Consider the following 20,684-nt stretch of genomic DNA (forward strand, 5'->3'; position numbering starts at 1 on the left):
AGTTCTTATTTAATCCCAGTTAGCTAACACACAGTGAAATACTAGTTTCAGGTGCAGAATTTAGTGATTCAGCACTTCCATACATCGCCCAATGCTCATCATGACAAGTGTGCTCCTTAATCCCCACCCCTCCCCCACCTCCCCCCGATGACCATCAGCGTGTTCTCTATAGTTTAGAGTCTGTTTCTTGGTTTGTCCCCCCTCTTTTTTTCCTTTGCTCATTTGTTTTGTTTTTAAATTACATATATGAGTAAAATCATATGGTGTTTGTCTTTGACTGACTGACTTCACTTAGCATAATACTTTAGCTCCATCCACAACTTTGCAAGTGGCAAGAGTTCATTCTTTTTGATGGCTGAGTAATATTCCATTGTGCGTGTGCGTGTGCGTGTGTGTGTGTGTGTGTGTGTGTGTATCACTTCTTCTTTATCCATTCATCAGTCAAAGGACATTTGGGTGGCTTCCATAATTTTCAGCCATCATTTCTAAATAATAAAATGAAGTATGACTTATGTGCCTAAAATATGTGAAGGATCTCCACTTTCTCTGAGCCATTATCCACTGTCTTTGAGAATAATGTAGGAGCCTCCTAACTGATCTCATTAGATATGATCTCTCTCATTTGCAAATGGAAACAAGCTTAGCAGAACAAGAATACAGAGGAATTTTCTAACTGGGACAATGAATATCTATAAAAAAGTATAGTAATTTGCTTACTCAGTGGTAAGATATTTTAAAAGTTCCTAAGTGCTAAGTGAAATAAGTCAAGCAGAGAAAGACAATTATCATATGGTTTCTCTCATCTGTGGAACATAAGAACTAGGAAGATCGGTAGGAGAAGAAAGGGATAAAGAAAGGAGAGGTAATCAGAAGGGGGAATGAACCACGAGAGACTATGGACTCTGAGAAACAAACTGAGGGCTTCAGAGGGGAGGGGGGTGGGGGAATGGGATAGACTGGTGATGGGTAGTAAGGAGGGCACGTATTGCATGGTGCACTGGGTGTTATACGCAAGTAATGAATCATCGAACTTTACATCAAAATAAAAATAAAAATTTAAAAATTTAAAAAAATAAATAAAATTGGGTTGTTTTTTCAGTAAAAAAAAAAAAAAAGTTCCCCATAATATTGGTACTAAGAAAAGGATACTTGCTATCCATTAATGTGCTGGGGGTTCTAGCCAGGTAGTAAGACAGTAAAAAAGAAATCAATTTTACAAGAAATTCTAAAAATTTTTAAACCTAGAAATAATCTAAAATAATCTAAAACTGTTAAAATTAAGATGTGAGGTTTGCAAGACCACTGAGTACACATTCGATATACAAGAGCCAGTTTTATTTTTATAATACCAGCAACAAACAGGGGTGATAAAATTATCTAAAGAGTCATACCACTTACAAAATAAAAGTCACGTACCGAGGGATCTATCTGGGGATGATATAACTGGAGGGTTTATCTCATGGGAATCTAGCAAAAGATGTGCGCATTCTGTGTGCAGAGGACTACACGATATTATTAAGAGAAATCAGGGAACACATAAATACATGGCGAAATATAACACATTGAGGGTGCGAGCTCGCATGGACTGAAAGACTGAAGAGATGCTCATTCCCCCGAAATGGATCTGTAACTTTAGTCCAATTTCATGCGCACCCCAGGCTGCTCTTTTGTGAGAACTGACGTCCTAAAGTTAATATTGAAATCTAAAGGGCTCAGAATAACCTAGGCAATCCTGAGAAATAAGAAAACTGATAAATGTTACCAATCTCAGGACCAGGACCCATCAGCCATTGCAGGACCTCCCTCTGGGTTATCAGTATCAGTCGTCTCCCTGGTTGTCAACTCCAAAAACAGGTGACACTCTCTGTGCTGTTTCCCCATGGTTTTGTTTCCTCCCGTGTATCCCCTACTCTCTGTAATTGGAAGGGTCTTTCTGTGGTGCACAAGTCATCCTAGCACAGCCGTGATCGAAATGCTCGACGAGCTCCCGTTGCCTTAAGGATGAAATGTGTATTTAATGTGCGCACGCCCCCAGCGTCACCCAGATTCAAAGCTCTACTTACACTGCATGGTTTTCCCCCTCTGTCTTGCACGTGAGCTCTGCATGACTGGTGCACACGCCCACCACCGTCATCCCCATTCCTCATCTGTGTGTCCTCAGTGTCTCAGCATGGAATTTTGGCATCCTGTGTTTCTTCTAGCCCAACTTCTCCCCTGCGTTATCACTGCATTTACTCACTTTCTTGACGATCTGCTCTCCTGGACAATCAGCCCCGTTCTGGCAGGGATGGGGTCCTTTCACAAGTTCCCGGCACATAGTAGGCTCTTGTCCCAGAGACTGCAGCTCCCTGTCACAACGCTGTTACAACCCTCCTCACTCCCTTGGTCGCAGAAATGCCAGTATTTATCTTGTCACAGAGACGCCTGAAATAAAGGCTATCTTTCTCTCCCTGCTGTGCATCCAAGCGGGGCAAGCTATTAGGTTCTAACCACTGACAAATCAATGGAGGTGTTTTTGAGTGTTTCCAATAAATCCCCATCACAAACAATCGGCTGGTACTTCGTCCCCCTTTCCCTCCCTCCCGTCCTCCCCGTGCTTCATTTCGCTGTCTGGAATACAAACGGGGTTCAATATTTCAAAAAGAGTAATGCTCTACTTAACTGTTGGCCAGTTTTGGAAGATTTTGACTTGAAGCGGTGAGGGGGACAGCCTTGCGTGGAAAAGATCCCTCCATCCCTCTGAGAGGGCTCTCAAGCCCCTGCCCTTATATCTGGAGAACCCAAATTCTTCTACCTCACACATTCCCCTCCCCCCCCAGACTGTAGGTTTCCTGCCATAGCTTAGAATATGGAAATTTGGGGATATCATAAACACATCTGAAGAAATCCGTCACATCTTGGGATAAAGAGCATCATGATTCCGTATCAACAGAAGTTCTTGGTCCATGAACACCTAGCAGACAAGGAACAGAAAGAAGGACACTCAGTACGGGTCCCCTGGTATTGAGGTAACAACTGGCGTGAGTTTCAGTTCCCTGAAGTACCCGTGATAATAACAGCTGCCATGCATTGAGTTGACTTACATGTGTCGGAGCCCATGCTGGTTTCTGGATATTCTTATCTCATGAAATACGCATTTCACCCCTTTGAGGTTGGAATCAATGTTCTCTGATCCATAAGAGAAAACTCAGATGTAGAGAATGGATTTGAGCCGTGTGAGATGTCAGAATCTTGAGGGGGGCAGGGACCCATACAATGGTTGTATTAATGGGTTGACCAAGTAGAAATTCTCAAGGAGCAAATCAGGAGTCTCGAGGGCTAAGCTGTGCTACAGCCTCATTTCTATGTCCATTGACCCGACATATAGTTCTGGAGAAGTCTCTCAGTGGCAGGAGCTGTGAGCTCAGTCATCAGACCCAACACAGACTTAACTCACACAAGTTCACTGTAGAGACGGGAAAATGGGTATGTATGCGGTGTCAGAGCCCCAGTGATGTTACAGACGACATTGGCTCTGGGAACGTGGAAGGGATATCTGAAGTCAAGCTGGGGGAGTTGGGGAACTTTCTTGGGAGAGACCTGAGGAAGAAGGCAAAGTCTGGAATAAGAAGCGAGGAAGACAGAAGCTGGCAGTGGCGTAGGACAGGGGAACTGGGGCAAGGCTGAGACCCAGCCAGGACACACTCAGCCGTGTGTGTGCTCACTGCCCGCATTTCCATCGACCCGGTGGTACTTCTCTGGCTCCTGTTCTCCTTGATAAATGCCTGTTCTGTGCTGGTCATTATTAGTATTTTTTCTGTGCTGGTTATTAAATACCTTGAATGACATTTTGCAGCAAAGGAAAGAAGAATTAGGGATAAAGACCACAGCAGGAAGGAAATATTCTGTGGCCATGCTGTGAACAAAGAGAGATTTTCGGGGAAGCCCAGGGTGGTTAAAACTTTGGTTTGCATCGGGCAGGCACAAAAATGCTTACACCCCAGAAGAGACAAGAGGGTCTTGTTGCAGGAGAAATTTAGCTCTTTCATCGCCGCCCACCCCAACTCCTCCTGGAAGCTTCTCCAAACTCGACGCAGCTGTCCTTCAGTTTCCTGTAGGGGAACTACCCCCCTCCCCCCACCGTGGGCACAACACAGACCTCACGCAGGCCAGGGTCAAGGCCAGCATTCAGCTCTACCTGTGGCCAGCTCATCTCTTGGTCATTTGTCCAGGCGTCTCTGTGTTCTGAACCTTCTCCTACATTCCTGACTTGAAGCCCCGTTGGCTTTCTCCTGGTTCCTCTTCCTCCAAAGGCAGTCTTCAGCCAGGAGGCACATGAGAGCCACCAGGACCAGGAAAGCCAGACCCATCCGAAGGAGATTCTGGGCCGTGTGATCCCAGACGGCGAGGTCTGGGGTCCGAAGAACAGACTGAGGACTGACGGGAATGGATGGACCCACCTCGCCCCGCCTGTCTCCCTCTCCCCGTTCCAAATCCCACTCCGTCACTGCTTGCCTACCTTGCTGGAACTCTGCCTCTGTGGTTAACAGGTCGAGGTCCCAAAGGTCTGCGGAGGATAGGGAAGTGAGGCAGTGAGAAACAGAGTGTTGGCCTCCGCCCAGGCTGCCTCTGCTCCCCTCGGGTGGACCCCCACCCCCCATGGCCTTCTGCAGCTTTTCCAGGTCCCCACCCCACCCTTCAGGTCCTAGTGGCTTCGTCTGGCAGGTAGAGAGGAAGAGCCAAAGGACAGGCAAACCCAAGGGGCAATTCAGCTCGGGGACCTCGCGCCAGGCATGTCTTCCATCTGGCCCTCTGCTTCCTCATTATGTCAGTCAACATGGCTTCTTCCTCACATGCTGGATGACTCAGTCTCCCTGTTTTCTTCCAGGCTCTGAGCCCGCACCCGTCCCCACCAGCATGCGTGCAGTGTCACTCCCAGGGCAGGCAGTTACTCCCGGTGCAGGCCCTCCCCCTGCCATATTCAGTGGCTGCTCCCTCCCTCTCTCTGGAACGTTCTTTCCCACGTAGCCCCAGGACGACCGCCCTCAGTTCTTTAGGTTCTTGCTCAGCTGTGAGCCGAGTCAGACAGCTCTAATATCGCCCCCACCCTCATCCTGCTTGTTCTACTCTCTTCCACGCCACCCTTTGCTCCCCGTGCTGTGTGCTTGGCTTATTTCCCTGACTTTGACTGGCGGTCTGTCTCCCGCGGGGATACAAGTGCCACAAAAGCAAGGATGTTTGTATGCACACAAATGGAGGTGCAGGCCACGCAAATGCTGTGCAGTCAACGGGTATTTTGAACGGACGCCATGTTTTCAGTGTCACTGGGGGTGCTGATCACCTCCCCCCCAAGAAGTTTAGAAGTAACCGTTACTCACCAGAAAAAGAGGTGTGCTCTGTGGGTGCAAGGCTGGTGTCCCCAACATCTTCTGGCAGTGGAAACAAAGAAAACCGTAAGGCTTTTGGATTTCCTCTGGTCTTCCCACCTAGTCTCTGGGTCCTCCCCGTCCCTGTCCCTCGGGCCTTCTTCCTCGGGAACAATCAACAGGAACTCTGCAAAATGCATGTGGACGAGGGCACTGCAGAGAGGTGCCCTCCGCATCGTCCCACCTGTCCCTTTGCTGCCTTCCTCATCACTGGTTGGGGTTCACTTGGGGTTCTGGAGAGGCCCTGGGGGGGAATCTGGGGGTTTGCTCACCTGTGACCAGGAGCTTCACAGGCTCACTGGGGAAAGACCAGGCATAGTTGTTGTAAGAGCCAAAACATCTGTATGTCCCTCTGTGGGCTGTGGTCACAGGACCCATGGGGAACTCCACCTGGGTGTTCCCATATCTGTGCTGAGGGCGGCTGGACCTCCCCTCCTTGAGCAGAAAGAACGTGCTTGTCGCAGTGCCTAGACGGCAATAGAAGGTCACGTTCTTTCCTGAGGGCACCTCAGGGCCAGGATGAACGGAGAGGGTGGGCGTGTCATACATTTCTGTGGGAGAAGGAGACGGGTAGGTAAAGAGAGTCTTTATCCTGCTTCCTATGTCCCCCTTCCTCCTTGGCCTTAAGACTCCCCAGAATCTCTGTCTCCTCTGCTTTGGTCACGGACACACCCTCCCTGATCTCTCCCTCCAAGACTGAGACACTCACTCCTCTAGCTTGGAGGGCCATTAACATGGGCCTGTCTCTGGGGATGGCCCAGCGTCAGTGGGTCTCAGAGTTAGAGATCCTTGGGGCCAGCAACATCAGCATCAGCTGGAAGCTTATTAGAAATGCAGATTCCCAGGCTCCATCCCAGACCCACTGCATCAGAAACTCAGGGGTAAAGCAGCCATCTGTGTTTTAAAAATGATCATTGTTTTACATTGTTACAAAATACAGGAAGCGTAAAATTTACCATCTTAACCCATTTTGTGGGTACAATTCAGTGGCATTGAGCACATTCTCATTGTCATGCAACCATCACCGCCATCCGTCTCCAGGGCTCTTTTCATCTTACAGAACTGAAACTGTCCCCATTATTAAGCATCCTCTCCCCAACCCCCTCCCCCAGCCCCTGGCACCCACCATTCTGCTTTCTGTCTCTATGAATCTGACCATCCTAGGTCCCATACAGAAATGACTCCTACAGTATCTGTCCTTCTGTGGCTGGCTTATCTCACTCCGCATAACGTCCTCAAGGTCCGTCCATGATGTAGCAGGTGTCCGAATCTCCTTTCTTTTTAAGGCGGAATAATATTCCATCGTGTGTATGGACCACTTTTTGTTTACCCGTTCCTTTGTCGTAGACACTGGGGTTGTTCCTACCTCTTGGCTATTGTGAAGAGCGCTTCCATGAACATGGGTGCCCTAGGGCCATCTGTGTTTTCACGAGCCCTCCAGGTAATTCTGATACCTGCTTAAGATTGAGAACCTCGTCCCTCAGCGGAAGGGAGGCTCCTTACCTGAGACTGCCTTCCCTCCCAAGCCGGTTCTACTCTGTTTTTTTCCACATCTTCATGTACTCCTCAGGGGCTCGTGACTGATTGATTTGTCCTGACTTAGACTCGTGATCTGTCTTCCCCCGCTAGAATACAAGTGCCCCCAAAGCATGTTTGAATAGGACCTCCTCCCTAGGAGGGGTTGACGCTGGTGGGTACAGAACCCCTAGCCTCATCTCAGCGCCACTGAGAAGGGCCATCCCAGGTCCAGAGCTCCACATCTGCTTGGCTGAGGTATCTGTTGAAACTGCACCGCGGTCCAGCTTCGCCTTCTGCCTCACTCCTCACCACCGGGGTCGCTTCTGAGGATGGCCCCCAGTGCTCCCCCCTGCACACACGCATCCATCTCAGAGCATCTCACCTGGAGAACCCCACCTATGACAAATCTGCCTCTAGGTCATAGATAACCACCGAGTGAGGTTGAATGACACTTAAGGAGATTAATAAATAAATATGACCCTCCCCAGGATTCAGGCCGAGGATGGGACAGTTACCTGTTACCACCAGATCCAGAGGGTCACTAGGCTCCGACCAGAACTTCTTCCTTCGGTAAACACACTTGTATTGCCCGGCAGTGTGCGGGGTCATGGCTGGGATGTGGAACATGGCTATGTTCCTCCTTCCAAGCTGTTTTGGGCTCCGCTGGGCAGAGAGGTGTCCCTCGAAGTATAGCTGGTACTCAACGGCCTCAGGAGTCCCCTGGCATAAGATCGACACCCGCGTTCCCTTCGGAATCATGAAATCTGGCTTGGCCCAGATGATGGGTTTTGAAAGAATCTCTGGAAGGGAATCGGAGGCTGGAGTTCCAGATAAAGCCCCTTCCCACCCAAATTTCCACCCAGCTGCTGGCCCCAAGCCCTCCCAGCAAACCAGAGCCCCTGCCCTCTCCTCTGGTGGGTCATAGGTGGGTACTTTTTCTGAGCCCAGAAGAGAGACTCCGGGGCTCTGAAGGAGGGACTCACCCTTCTGGGCGCCGACGGTCTGGCTCAGGAGCAGCCCTGGAAGACAGGAACAGTGAGACACGCTGCCCCACCCACACCCGGACCCCTGGATTCTGTCTCCCTTGTGTGCAAGAACCCACCGAGGTAGAGCTGGGCGGGGAGCGTAGAGGTCATAGCACTGATTCTACCAGGTGAGTGTGGGGCAGCTGGGTGGAGACGGAGTCCAGCAGGCCAGGAAGAGGCACAGGATGTGGTGGGTGAAGCCAGCACTAATCGCCATGGGGCTTTCACACTGACTTTTTACGAGAAGTTTCACAGTCTTCCTTCTCCCTCTGACCATGAGGCATAAATTCAGGTCATGGTCCCCATGACACATCTGATCGTCTCTGTGGTCTGACCAGATCCTCTGACAATTGTCTGCCCCACCTGAAACTCATTTCAGGGTCCTCTTCCAAATTTTGGAAATGTGGACATTATGCCCAGGAAAGAATCATTAAAAAAAATATGTGTTTAATCTTGGTTCCCCTTTCTTTGGTATGCATATGCTTGGGTCACTGATTGGTTTCATCAGGATGAAATGATAACACTATCTTCTCTGAAGATTTGTTACAGTGTTTCAACAAATGCAAATTTTGAAACAAAGAGTTCTGTTTCTTACATAAGTATATTCCTTTAATCTGTTGTAAAGCAGAAATTAAATATTAAAATCTTAAATATTTTAATATATTTTAAAACTCAAAATGTGTTTGTTTTCCTCAAGGGATCTAAACATTTTTTTTTTGAAACTGAAATGTTTTGCCAATTTATATTCTACCTTCCATTCTATGAGGAAATCTCCCCCAAACTATTACCTTTGTTCTTATGTCTGCATTTTGTGGTTGAATACATTCCATTCACTTTCTTATTTACATATAGTAAAACACACTCATTTCCTGTTCAGTTGTATATGAGTTTTGATAAATGTATATAGTCAAGTTACCAACACCTAAGTCAAATTATAGGACAGTTTCATTGTCCTGTAAGTGGTATCGGTAGTGTTTGTCCTTGTGTGTCTGACTTATTTCACTTAGCGTAATGCCCTGTGGATCCATTCCTGTGGTTGCAAAGGGCAAGGTTTCTATTCCATTCTTTTCTGTTGCCTCCAGACCTTGGCTCCAAATTCCAGAACCCATCTCCAGCCAGCCAGCGCCCACCCGTGCCACCTGTCTGGATGGTCTCCGCCAAGATGTCCTTAACAACATTCTGGGGGAGGGCATCATTCTCACCTATCTGTAACATCTTTCTCAGAAGCTATCCTGGAGAAGAAAAGATCAAGTGAGATGGTCACTCTTGATTGAGATGATAGCTTGTGCGTCTACCCCTGGGCAGCTTTGGACCTAAAATCGAAGCTCTGCTCTCCCTGTGAAAAGGGTCGTCCACTGGATAGCTACTGTCTTGTCCTCCCCATTAGGACTCTCCAAGGATACAGCAGGGGGCTTCTTCCAGCTGACTTTCTGTCTACATCATTTAGGGAACTTAATCCTAATAAACTTACAGGACAGATGGGTGCAGAAGAAGTAGTGGTGAGGACCCAGGGCTACGCACTAGAGTTTTTTACTTTGACCCCATTTCTAGAGAGCGGGCACAGCCATTGCATGTGAGAAACCTGGTTATGTGCTATGGGTTTTTTTGTTTTTTGTTTTTAAAATCACCCTTGGGGCGCCTGGGTGGCACAGCGGTTAAGCGTCTGCCTTCGGCTCAGGGCGTGATCCCGGCGTTACGGGATCGAGCCCCACATCAGGCTCTTCTGCTGTGAGCCTGCTTCTTCCTCTCCCACTCCCCCTGCTTGTGTTCCCTCTCTCGCTGGCTGTCTCTATCTCTGTCGAATAAATAAAATAAAATCTTTAAAAAAAAAAAAATAAAATCACCCTTGACCTGTGGAAACATTTAGATACCAAACCATGCGGGAGGGAAGCAGTAGTCGCTAGTTCAAAGGAGACAATGAGGCAGGCTCGCCTGTAGATGACAAAGGTGTCTCTGGACCAAGAGGGCATCTCGTCTCACTTCTCTCCCATAAAACATCTTAACTTACTCATCATTGTCAGCCTACAGTCCATTCATAGCATGAAGGTAAGGCTCCTAGTGAGCGGGTTCCTGTGTCAGGAAAGAGCTAGTTGTCCTTTGGGGATAAAGGGACCAGGGGCAGAGTAGTTCTCTTGGTATGGTGAGAAAGTTCTGCTACCTCTCACTTCAGAGTCTGAGAGTCTATTCAAGAGGCTGGTTGCCTGGTAACAAGTTCCTGTGACATTGTTTTAAAAGTTGGGGGAGCTCCCTGGAATTTAAGTCAGCCTCCTGGCATCACGGAGGATCGGGCTAGTATCTCCATGGCATGGCCCTGATTGGGGTTGGGTCTGGACTTCAGAGGATGGGTCTAGCCTCGGTTTCCTTGTGGCTTTCTTCTCTACTCACTGTTTTAGTAATTTACATAGGCATATGACAGTTCTGTATCTCAAGTCCCTTGGTATTGCTAATTCTTCAATTATATTTTGGGGTTTCTTTGTTTCTTTATGAAGTTTGCAATTTTTTACTGCTAGTCATTCATGGTGAGCTTTCGTACCTATGGGATTCGAACGTATATTGTTGTGTGTACTTGTAGCGAAAGTGTTGCCTTCCATTTGACTCTTCTGGAGGGCCCAGGGGTCTGGGCATGAGATGTTTGTTTCGTAAGAATGGGAGAGTCTTCTTAACAATGGGGAAAGCATGTGTTAGTTAACACACAAACGTCAGTGTAGGGAAAACTAGAAGCATACATGTCATGGAATATATGGTATGTTGAATGGACAGTATTAATAATTAATCAGTAGTACTAATAATTTATGGAATTCTAAGTGTTAAGGTCTTACCTAGAAGGATGTGAGTGTATCTGGTTTTGCTGATAAATTCAAGACAGATTGAAGATTTGAGCCAGAACTTCTATAGAAGCTGGGAGAAAAGCAGTCAGCAATGAGAACTGAGAATGCTTCTCATGATTTTTATCACAGGAATGAGTTGAGCCAAGACTATACCAAGAATTTTATCACCAACATCTAGAAAGGTGGTGTACAACTGTATCGGATATATATAAGAAAATACCATTCATTTGAAAATGAATCCAAAATTGTTAGTGCCTCTTTCTCTCTTTTGTTCTCCCAGTAGCTCTGTAGGACTCCACAAGTGCTGACTCACTTCTACGTCAGTGACAGGTGTCTACCTTGTGGCCGGTAGGGGTTTGTCCAAAGGCCCGTTATGTCTGACATTTCTGTTTACTCCAGCTCAGTTCAGGAAAATCTGGCCAGTCTTCCTTGTTTGGAGCCCGATGGCTGTGCCAATTTTCAACCAGTATGGCCAAGAGAGCCACAAGGACCAGCCCGGCCACACACATTCGGATCAGATTCCCCGTTGTGTAATCTTGTGTCGTTGTATCTGCAGACATAAGTAAAAGGAGATGAGCAATCATTGGTCATGCTCCATTTCATCCCAACCCAGAGCCCCGAAAGGGAGCTCATTTCCCTATTTGTGATTACAGTCGGAACCCTCCTCAATGAACTCATGCATTCGCAAGCCCAATACTTCATCTTTGAGCCTGGGTCACAGGGGAGTCTTGTGACCAGGGAAGGAGGTGATTATGGGGAAGTTGTATTTGCTTTTCATTCCCTCTTCATTTCCCTCAAAGTCTAGTCTTATCCTTGCAACACCTCCATATATTTGGAATCCTAATTTTTCTCCTTTACACTTTCTTTTTTTTTTTTTTTTAAGATTTTATTTATTTATTTGACAGAGAGACAGCCAGCGAGAGAGGGAACACAGCAGGGGGAGTGGGAGAGGAAGAAGCAGGCTCATAGCAGAGGAGCCTGATGTGGGGCTCGATCCCATAACGCCGGGATCACGCCCTGAGCCGAAGGCAGACGCTCAACTGCTGTGCCACCCAGGCACCCCTCCTTTACACTTTCTTCACCCCACATAACAACTTGTGTTCCTCTTTCATACATGACAAAGCGTCTGTTTGGTATCTGGGAAGCACTGTTGGTATCTGGGAAGTAGCCCGGAGAAAATTTTCAGATTATCTTAAGTAAATTGTATCTCCACTATTGTGTGACTGTTCACTAGACATTGCTGTTCTCTGAATCTTTAAAAAAACATCCTTCATTTGTTATATGGACTTTCTGGGCCCATGGTTCCTCTCAAGGATGTAATAAACTATTGCGAAATGACAATGCTCAGAAATCATAGTAACTCTCTTGTTAAAATACAGAAATTAATTTCAAATGGATTTGGAATTTCAGATTAGTTCGTACTTACAAAATGCAAAATATTTTGAGTTTGAGAGGAAAATACAGGATAGTATTATCCCAACACTGGGACAGATGATTTCTAAGACAAGATACAGTGCCTAACTTCTCTAAAGAAAAAGACTAATAAATTCACTCCTCCTCCATCGGTGCCCAATTCTCCCATGCGCTGGTCAATGAGAAGAGCACTCTAGCCTGTGCGATCTCCCAGGGCCACGGCTCTATACGGGCTCAGCTCGCAGAGGGACTGGACAAGGTGGGCACGAGAGAGGAACGTGGTTGCCCTGGGCAGCGATCAGCATTGCTCTCCTTTGCTGTAACTTGTCTTCTGCTGAGCAGAGGGATGCAAACACTACGATAATGGGGCTCATGTTAGAGTCTTTAGAGTTCTTCCCATGAGCCTTAAGTTCCCAGCCAAGCACTGAGAGCAGACTGTAGTACTGTAGGTTAGTTTAAGGGTTTCCAGAAGCAGCTAAGGATGGGAAGAAGAGAGGTGGGTTAGTGTGAGGTGGTGTCTGGGATCTATTGTCTCATCAATGCCCCTTAACGGGATTCTGAACTTGGGCCGCTCCACTCTCAACAGACCACGTGTTTTTAAAGCGCACTGTCTGGAGAACTCTGGGAGAGGATGTGAAAATCAAATGGTGTGTGGATGAAAGTCTTTTTCTCTTCACAGTCTCGACTGGCCGGCTGTTCTTTCTCAGTGCTCCTCTTGTATTCCTGCCGGAGGCCAAAGCCCCGAGGAGGAGGACACAGGGCTGGGCTGGGGTACACCTACCTGTGACCACAAGCCCCAGGGCATCACTGGGAGCTGACCACACGTAAGGGCTGCTGTGGTACCAACCATAGCACCTGTAGTTCCCTGAGAAGCTTTGGTTCACAGGACCTAGAACGAAGCTGCCTTGGTGTCCCCCGCTTTGGCTCTGTGACACGGTGGCTCCTCCTTCCTTGGTCAGGGAAAATCTATCAAATGGGACGTGTGCTGAAGTGCACTGCAGGGAGACAGTCTCCCCTCGCAGCACCTCAACGCCCTGGTCAGTGGAGAGGCCGGGTTTGCTGTAGAAGCCTGAAGGAGAAGAGAGTGAGCTTTTAGCACGATTTTCCTTCCCTTCCCCATTATCCCCACCACTCCTATTGGATCCATGGTAAGGGAAGGGAACAGGCTGATGTTCCCTGATCCAAAGGAATGGGAGCTGGGAACATCCCATTTCACCACCCCAGGGCCCATTCTCTCTCGCAAACTATTGCAGACAGGGCTGGGCAAGCAAGCAGCCTGTGGGCCTTAGATGAGATGCCATTTTCAAGAGATAGAGATCTTGTTTCTAGAGCCATAAGACCCACATGATTCTGTTCCCAAACAACGCGTGGGGTTCCCCCCCACCCCGCACCACCAAGCAATCCGGAGACACCCGGTGGGCATCCCATAACTCAACTTACTTCTTACACTATGTAACATCAGATCCCACAGGTTAAGGGCTCAGTCCTGAGATCGCTCCCACTTCCGATGCCAGTCGCAAGCCCCCCCACCCAGTCACCTGTGCTTCCGACAGAATGGCTGTAAATCAGAAGTTCCCACAACCCCTTCCTTGAGCTTATTTAATTTGCCCAAGCAGCTATAGGCTCAGGAAATCAGTTTGCTCACTAGATGGCCAGTTCATTATAAAGGATACAATCAGGGACAGCCAGACTGGAAGGATGCATACGGCCATGTGCTGTCTCCAGGGGGGCCACCTACCAGCATCTCCACCTGAACCCTGGCTCTCTGAACCCTGTCCCTTTGGATCCTTACGGAAGCTTCCTTACCTAGGCATGGTTGATTAAACCTTTGGCCATTAGCCATTGATTCAACCTCCCACCCTCCCCCACTCCCTTGAGGTGGGGGTGGGTGGGTGGGACTGAAAGTGCTAACCTTCTAGTCACATGGTCGGTTCTCCTGGCAACCAGCCCCTGTCCTTAGGCAGGGTCCAAAAGTCACCTCATTAACAGAACCTCAGGCAAGGGAGGAAGCCTTCGTTAGGAATATCAAAACATCATTACCATTCTCAATCATTCGGGAAACACCAAGGGATGAAGAGCTCCGTGCCAGGAATAGGAACAAAGACCAAATATATAGTTCTTACTATAAATCACAGTATCACAAGCCATATTGGGGGGAAAAAGGGGATAGTATCCAGAGTTTGAGGCGCTATGTCGGAGGCTGAAAGAGGTGACATTATGTAAAAAGCGTGTTAGCGGTGAAAAGACCTGGAAATTCAGGATGAACACTTAGAAACAAACCCTTCTAGAAACAGAGGCTCAAGCCGCCCTGAGGACAGACAGAGGGCTTAAAATCTGGGGCTGGCCTTGTGCAGGGAGCATAACTTCCCCTCCTTAGGTCCAGGCTCATTTACTGATTTCTTTCTGTACAGAAAGGGTCATGGAGAAAACCTGGGGACACTCTCTCAGCCGGGTATTCAAGCCCAAGCTTCACCAGCCATACTCAGTAGTATGGTGAGCAGCCTTAATGTGATGTGGGCCTCTGTGGTCTTCCCCACAGTCACCCCAGTGATGAGGGAACAGCAGGCAAGCTGAGGACAAAGCAGAAACTGACACCCTGCAACCCCCCCCCCCCACGGGATGTACGTGACATTCCTCAGGCACTCCTGCTTGCCCCAGAGGACAAAGAAAGTTAACCCATAGAGACCACAATCCTGCAAGACTTGAGTCTCCCTCAGTTTGCAAATGTCTTAGCAATCTACAAGAACAAAGCATTTCTATCAATAACCCAGCTTCCAGAAGGAAATGTAGATACAATTGAATGTCCTTATAACCTGCGGCCCATAGACAGATATTTGAAGCGACAGAGTGTAATGTTCCTCCAGGAAGTTCCCATCTGTCTTCATGTCAATGTCTTGCTAGAGGGGTAAACAACCTTAACTTGACCATGGCCAGGCCTCCGGGATCCTGGGAGTCTTCTTTAACATAGGAAAGTACTTTCTCGAAACCTCCCTTTATCCTCACCTCCCCCAACCCCCTAGTATATAATCAGCCACCCCTCACAACCCCGGGGCAGCAGCTCTTTCTGCCCACCGGTCCTGTCCCCGTGCTTTCATAAACCACCAATTTTGCACCAAAGACGCAAGAATTCTTTCTTGGTCGTCGGCTCCGGACCCCACCCCACTGAACCTCACCGATATTCCACAACCTCATCGCCAGCACCCCTGTCTTATCACGAGAAAAACATCAGACAACTTCCAACAGTGGGGCATCCTGGAAAGTACTGGCCCGCGCTGCTCAAAGCGGCCACAGCCGAGAGGCGCCCGAGGACACGTGACAAGGGAAGCCGCGTGGGCGGGATCCTAGAAGCCGATAAGGACGCTGGGTGAAAGCTAAGGAAATCTTCTTTAAATTTGTATTTAAATTCTATTAGCCAACAGACGCTGTTACCACCACGGGAGAGCGGGTGATAGGTATATGGGATGCTCTGTCCTATCTTCTCAATTTTTTCGGAAACCCGAAACTGTTCTCAAAAGAAAGTCTATGAAAGAAGAAGAAAGCACACCCGCGGGCTGGAGACCCTGGGGGTGTCCTCACCTGTCACCACCAGCTCCAAGGCTTTGCTGCACTCCGACCAGCGGTCGCGTTTCCTGTACCGGCACTGGTAACGTCCTGCAGTGTTCGGATTCATGTGTTCAATGAGGAATTCAGCCTCCTTCTGAAACCCCAGCTTCTTCTCCACCACCTCGAATGTGGAGTTTCCCCAGATTTCCAGTTGGTACAAGTAAGACTCGGGGGTCCCCCAACACAGGATCTTCACAGACTCATTCCAGGGAATCGCAGAACCAGGTGTGGCAGATACGATAGGAATAGGAAAATCCCCTGCAGGAAAATACAGCCCAGACTCAGGTGCGCGGCTGCGGAGAAACCATACCGCTTTCCTGCTCTGTGGGCAGAATACAAATAAAGTAAGGTGTGAAGGACCTGCAATTCTTTCCTTAAAAAAAATATTTTTTTTGTATTTTCTAAATGTAGTAAAATATATATAACGTAAAATTCACCATTTCAACTTTTTTTTTCTTCTTTTTTTTAGGTAGGCTCTGATGTGGTTTTAGAATATCGGTGAGGTTCGGTGGGGTGGAGTCCGGAGCCGACAACCAAGAAAGAATTCTTGCGTCTTTGGTGCAAAATGGTGGTTTATGAAAGCTCGGGGACAGGACCCGTGGGCAGAAAGAGCTGCTGCCCCGGGTTGTGAGGGGTGGCTGATTATATACTATGGGGTTGGGGGAGGTAAGGAAAGGGAGGTTTCAAAAGAATTTTCATATGTTAAAGACAACTCACAGGATACTGGAGGCCATTGTCACTTCCCACTCTTTCTTCCCGCAGCCCCTCCCCTAGCAACCACGAGTCTGCCACAAAATCTGCGTGGTGTTTTGTTGCCATGGCAACCCTTGTCAACAACTCACAACTTAAGGGTCCCTTTCTCGTGGTGTATCATCTATTTTAGACCTGATAGCGATGTGCTCAGTGCAGCTCTGTGAGGGGGGAAAGAAAGGGACTCTGCTATGCTCAGAAGGAGTGCCATCAGGGAAGACCAACCTGTGGTTGTGGAAGGTGTCGACTGTATTTACCAAAGATTGCAGGACTTCCTGTTATTCAGTATTGTTCATTCACCGATACCTCCGTGCTTTTGTTCTTCCAAAGTATATGGAGAGATGCCCCCATTAATGCAGACACAGTGGTCACTTAATATCATGACCTAAACCAGTGGTTCTCAACAGGGGGCGATTTTGCCTCCCAGGGGACAATTTGGCAATGCCTGGGGACATTTTTGGTTCTCACAACTGGGGCGGGAGGCACCGTTGGCACCTACTGGGTAAAGGCCAGGGATCTTACAATGCACAGGACTTTCCTCCCAACAAAGGATTATCTGCTCCCAAATGTCAATAGGTCGGAGGTTGAGGACCTTGACCTACACAACCTGCTTAAGACCTTAAGGGAATGAGGATGTGGGAAATGTCAGATACTAATTTTTAAAAAAATACACAAGCATATAATCGCGGGTCATGACACATGGTCTGCAGTATAGAGACGTAGGTCTTGGAGGTCTGATAATAGATGTAAGGGTTCAGCTGGTACCCGAGGACGAGTAGCAGTTGCCAAGGCAACGTGGACAGGAGGGTCGGGAGCATCATGGGAAGAAGAGCTGATGGGAGAAGGGTTACTAAAGTACAAATAAGTGAGGACAAACTGAAGTGAGGTCAGCATGTGTGAGGAGCAGAGGTGCAGTGGGAGAGCGGAAGGTGGGCTGGGGAAGCAGATGCAGCCTGGGCGGGCAGCACCCTTGGGAGACCCAGTCCCATCAGTAGGTTTATCTGAAGTTCGACCCCTGAGGGGTTTGAGGGAGATAAAGACATCTGTGTTTTAAACACACAAGTAATCCAGGCTACAGTCTTTAGAAGGAGCTGGAAGAGAGAAGACACGGATGGACAAGGCAGGAGTGGAGGTGACAACATACACTCATACTTGAGAGCCACTTGGTGTCCAGGACAGAGACCGCATGCAAAGGTGGGACTAAGGCAACATCCCATTAGATGAAGCAAAGTGGATAGAGAGGGAGAATTAGGTTGTGAAAACAAGCAGGTCTGACATAGGGACAGACATTGGGGAATCACCAATGGCTCCCAACTTCCTCACCCCTGCAGTTGTGAACATTCAGTAAAATATGTGTCCTTGAAATCAGAGCAGACAGCCTAACGGAAGCAAACACTAAATCCAGGTCTGAGTACGATGTGTTTGAGGGGTTTGGAGAGGGGAACACAGCAGAGATGGCTGGGATGGGAAATAAAATTGGAATTCGCTTGGGCTTTTGACTGTTCTTTCAACCCTTCCGTCCCGAGGTGTAAGGTGGCTGGGCGAGAGTTAGCGGAACACTTACCTTCCTGTGCCCGAATCTTCTGGCTGAGACAGAGCACTGGAAGAGAGAGATTCATGAGAGATCAGTTTCCAGTTTCCCGTCTTTATTTCAAGTCACACGGCCTGATGATATGCAGGGTGTCATTTTTTCTTCCACAGCAAGCATAGCTTTGAGGCTTATCTTTTATTTTCTCGATTCCAGGCCCTGAGGCTCTCATCTGTAGGAACTCTGGACCCATCATGGATCTCTAGACAGCATGACATGGGTTGAACAGGTCCCATAAGCTACTTGAATTTGGGCAGACACAGTTATAGATACCTGGGCAAAGGCCAACTCTGCAATTCGGAGGTCAGAATCTCCTGCGTTCTCATAGTAAGAGGGACACTGAGAGTGTTTTGGGGCTCCCCCATCTTCCCCTCCGACCCACTTGCATTCGAGGACTCACCGAAACAGAGAAGGGTGATGTCTCTGAGGTCCATGATTCTGACACAGCCTCGGCCCAGTTAGTCTCTGTTGGTGCAGTTTGCAGAATGACAGATCCTCATAAGACAGTAAGGTAGATTAGCAGGAAGTATGAGGTCAGAGTCTCTGGTCAGAGAATTTCTCCATCTATTGCTCCACAAATATATGTTCCTTCCCAAAAACTTAGTTCTGGATCGCTCTTGGGTGGGGCCCGAGAGGAGACCTATCTTTCCAATGAGACCTGTGTGTTTTCCCAACCGATGTCTGATGGGGCTCAAATCCTTCTTTAAACCAGAGCCCACATCCTAGTGGGAGAGCCTGGGCCAGAGTATAAGAGGGTGCCATACAGGCAGGGATGCATCTCCAATGGATCGTTAGTCAAAAGCCATGTGTCTTTGGCTGTTATGGACCCACGTACCCTCTCTGGAATTCAGGGACTAAGTATATCCACTTGGGCTTGATCAGGAAAACAATATACTGTTACTGGGGCTTGTCTTTACGCCAGCATGCAGAGGAATTTTCTCAGGAGCTATTTATCATCTGTGGGAAAGAAAGTCTTATACCCATCCCTATACCTATCTATATCTAGATACAGATACTGGATAGATGATAGATGATAGATAGATAGATAGATAGATAGATAGATAGATATTTAGCGGTAGGTTGGGATGGGAAGTCACATATTCCAAATCAAATTCTCTAGCATTGACCACATTTCATTATAATGCCTATACTCTTGCCTCCCAAGACACCAAATACCCAAAGTCCCAAGCTCCTCCCATCTTTTGGAAGGCACCACCAACGGTCAGATTTTAAAAACAGGGACAATGAGTCTTTAAGAGAAGTGACTTTGCCAAAGATCCTGCAGCTAAGAATGAGCAAAGCAGAACCTAATTGCTAAACGTCCAAAAATTATCCATCTCTGATGCATGTCTGGGACTCTCCAGGGGAGACGCTAGGGTTACTTGTTCACTTCGTCCTGAGACAAGATGATCGTGACAGGGCGCCTGGGTAGTGCAGTTGTTAAAGCGTCTGCCTTCGGCTCAGGGCGTGATCCCGGCGTTCCGGGATTGAGTCCCACATCGGGCTCCTCTGCTGGGAGCCTGCTTCTTCCTCTCCCACTCCCCCTGCTTGTGTTCCCTTTCTCGCTGGCTGTCTCTCTGTCACATAAATAAATAAAATCTTTAAAAAAAAAAAAAGATGATCGTGACAAATACGTTACATCCCAGTAATAGATAGACGGTGGATTTGCCCATTTACTTGTAGTAACATAGTGACTTACCCTTGGGGGAAGGGTCGACTTGAAAAGACCTGAGGGATGTATTTTGAGAAATGGTGAAAGTTGTTTTTCTTAGTATATTCTGATACGTGATAGTATATTCTTTTTATTGTTTGTCAGAGAATAAATGGAAATGTCTATATATATATATATAAAAATATATGGAACGACTCACCTTCTCATATTCATTCATAACACTCTAAAAGAAGCCACATGGAGACTTAACCTCTCTTCCAAACTCTTGCCTTAACCCTAGCATCCATGCTGAAACGCTGTGTTTAAAAGCCACACCTAGGCCGGGGTTGCAGAAAACCTCAGTTGTCCATGGGATCGCTGTGCGTCCATGTCCTGACGTCTGGGGAATGCCAGGTAAGTCCACCATGCTTCCCCTTGCAGATCTCAGTAGGATCTAATACGCTTGTTTTCCTTCCCCGACTATTGCACACCTCTGTTGTGCAGGAGCCCCACAGAACCGATCCTCGCACTGGGTGCAGTCCGTCGGGCCCTGTCATCACTGTTCAGGTCCCTCTACGAACTGATGACACGAGAGGAAGCCGAAAAACTTCCTTTCTCAATCATAGTTCTGGTTTTCCCACAATATGTGCTGACAAAAATATCTGACTTCCTGGAAATGTTTTGAGCCAAGCCCAAGGCCTTACCTGGTTCCAAAACCCAAGCGTGTCTTAAAGTCCATATCTGGAACAATCCCATAAATCCAAGGTGTGGCATTTGTTTACAGGGGGTGGTTCAACAGATAGTGGACGGACTCAGGGGTCTTCTCTTTGAGGCCCCATGATGGTCAACAACCATGCCATGTTGTACGGCCTTTGACAAGACACTTAGTCTCTCTGAATTTCC

At 47.8% G+C, this 20,684-nt stretch overlaps 1 protein-coding gene across 1 annotated transcript; it reads right to left on the reverse strand.

Moving 5' to 3' along the window:
- Positions 1-1,320: 1,320 nt before the first annotated feature.
- LOC103680313 (leukocyte immunoglobulin-like receptor subfamily A member 1) lies at positions 1,321-19,556 on the reverse strand. The gene is made up of 13 exons (XM_040634394.1): positions 18,531-19,556; positions 18,107-18,142; positions 15,766-16,050; positions 12,971-13,258; positions 11,150-11,326; positions 8,026-8,181; positions 7,907-7,942; positions 7,439-7,723; positions 5,678-5,956; positions 5,358-5,408; positions 4,499-4,546; positions 4,178-4,390; positions 1,321-2,953 (listed from the first exon to the last, which is right to left on the reverse strand). The coding sequence occupies exons 1-12, from the start codon at positions 18,562-18,564 to the stop codon at positions 4,200-4,202; spliced, it is 1,866 nt and encodes a 621-aa protein (XP_040490328.1). The 5' UTR covers positions 18,565-19,556; the 3' UTR covers positions 1,321-2,953; positions 4,178-4,199.
- Between the last annotated feature and the right edge of the window lie 1,128 nt (positions 19,557-20,684).

This window comes from Ursus maritimus, unplaced genomic scaffold (genome assembly GCF_017311325.1).
Source record: "Ursus maritimus isolate PB19 unplaced genomic scaffold, ASM1731132v1 scaffold_19, whole genome shotgun sequence".
NCBI classification, from domain to species: Eukaryota; Metazoa; Chordata; class Mammalia; order Carnivora; family Ursidae; genus Ursus; species Ursus maritimus.

Excerpts from the sequence above, each read along its gene's own strand:
- LOC103680313 (XM_040634394.1), bottom strand. The coding sequence starts at position 18,564 with ATGGACCTCAGAGACATCACCCTTCTCTGTTTCG. Across the intron at positions 7,943-8,025 it reads CCCCGCCCAGCTCTACCTCG|GGCTGCTCCTGAGCCAGACC; the intron begins GTGGGTTCTTGC and ends CCTGTCTTCCAG. Across the intron at positions 5,957-7,438 it reads TCTGGATCTGGTGGTAACAG|AAATGTATGACACGCCCACC; the intron begins GTAACTGTCCCA and ends CTTCTCCCACAG.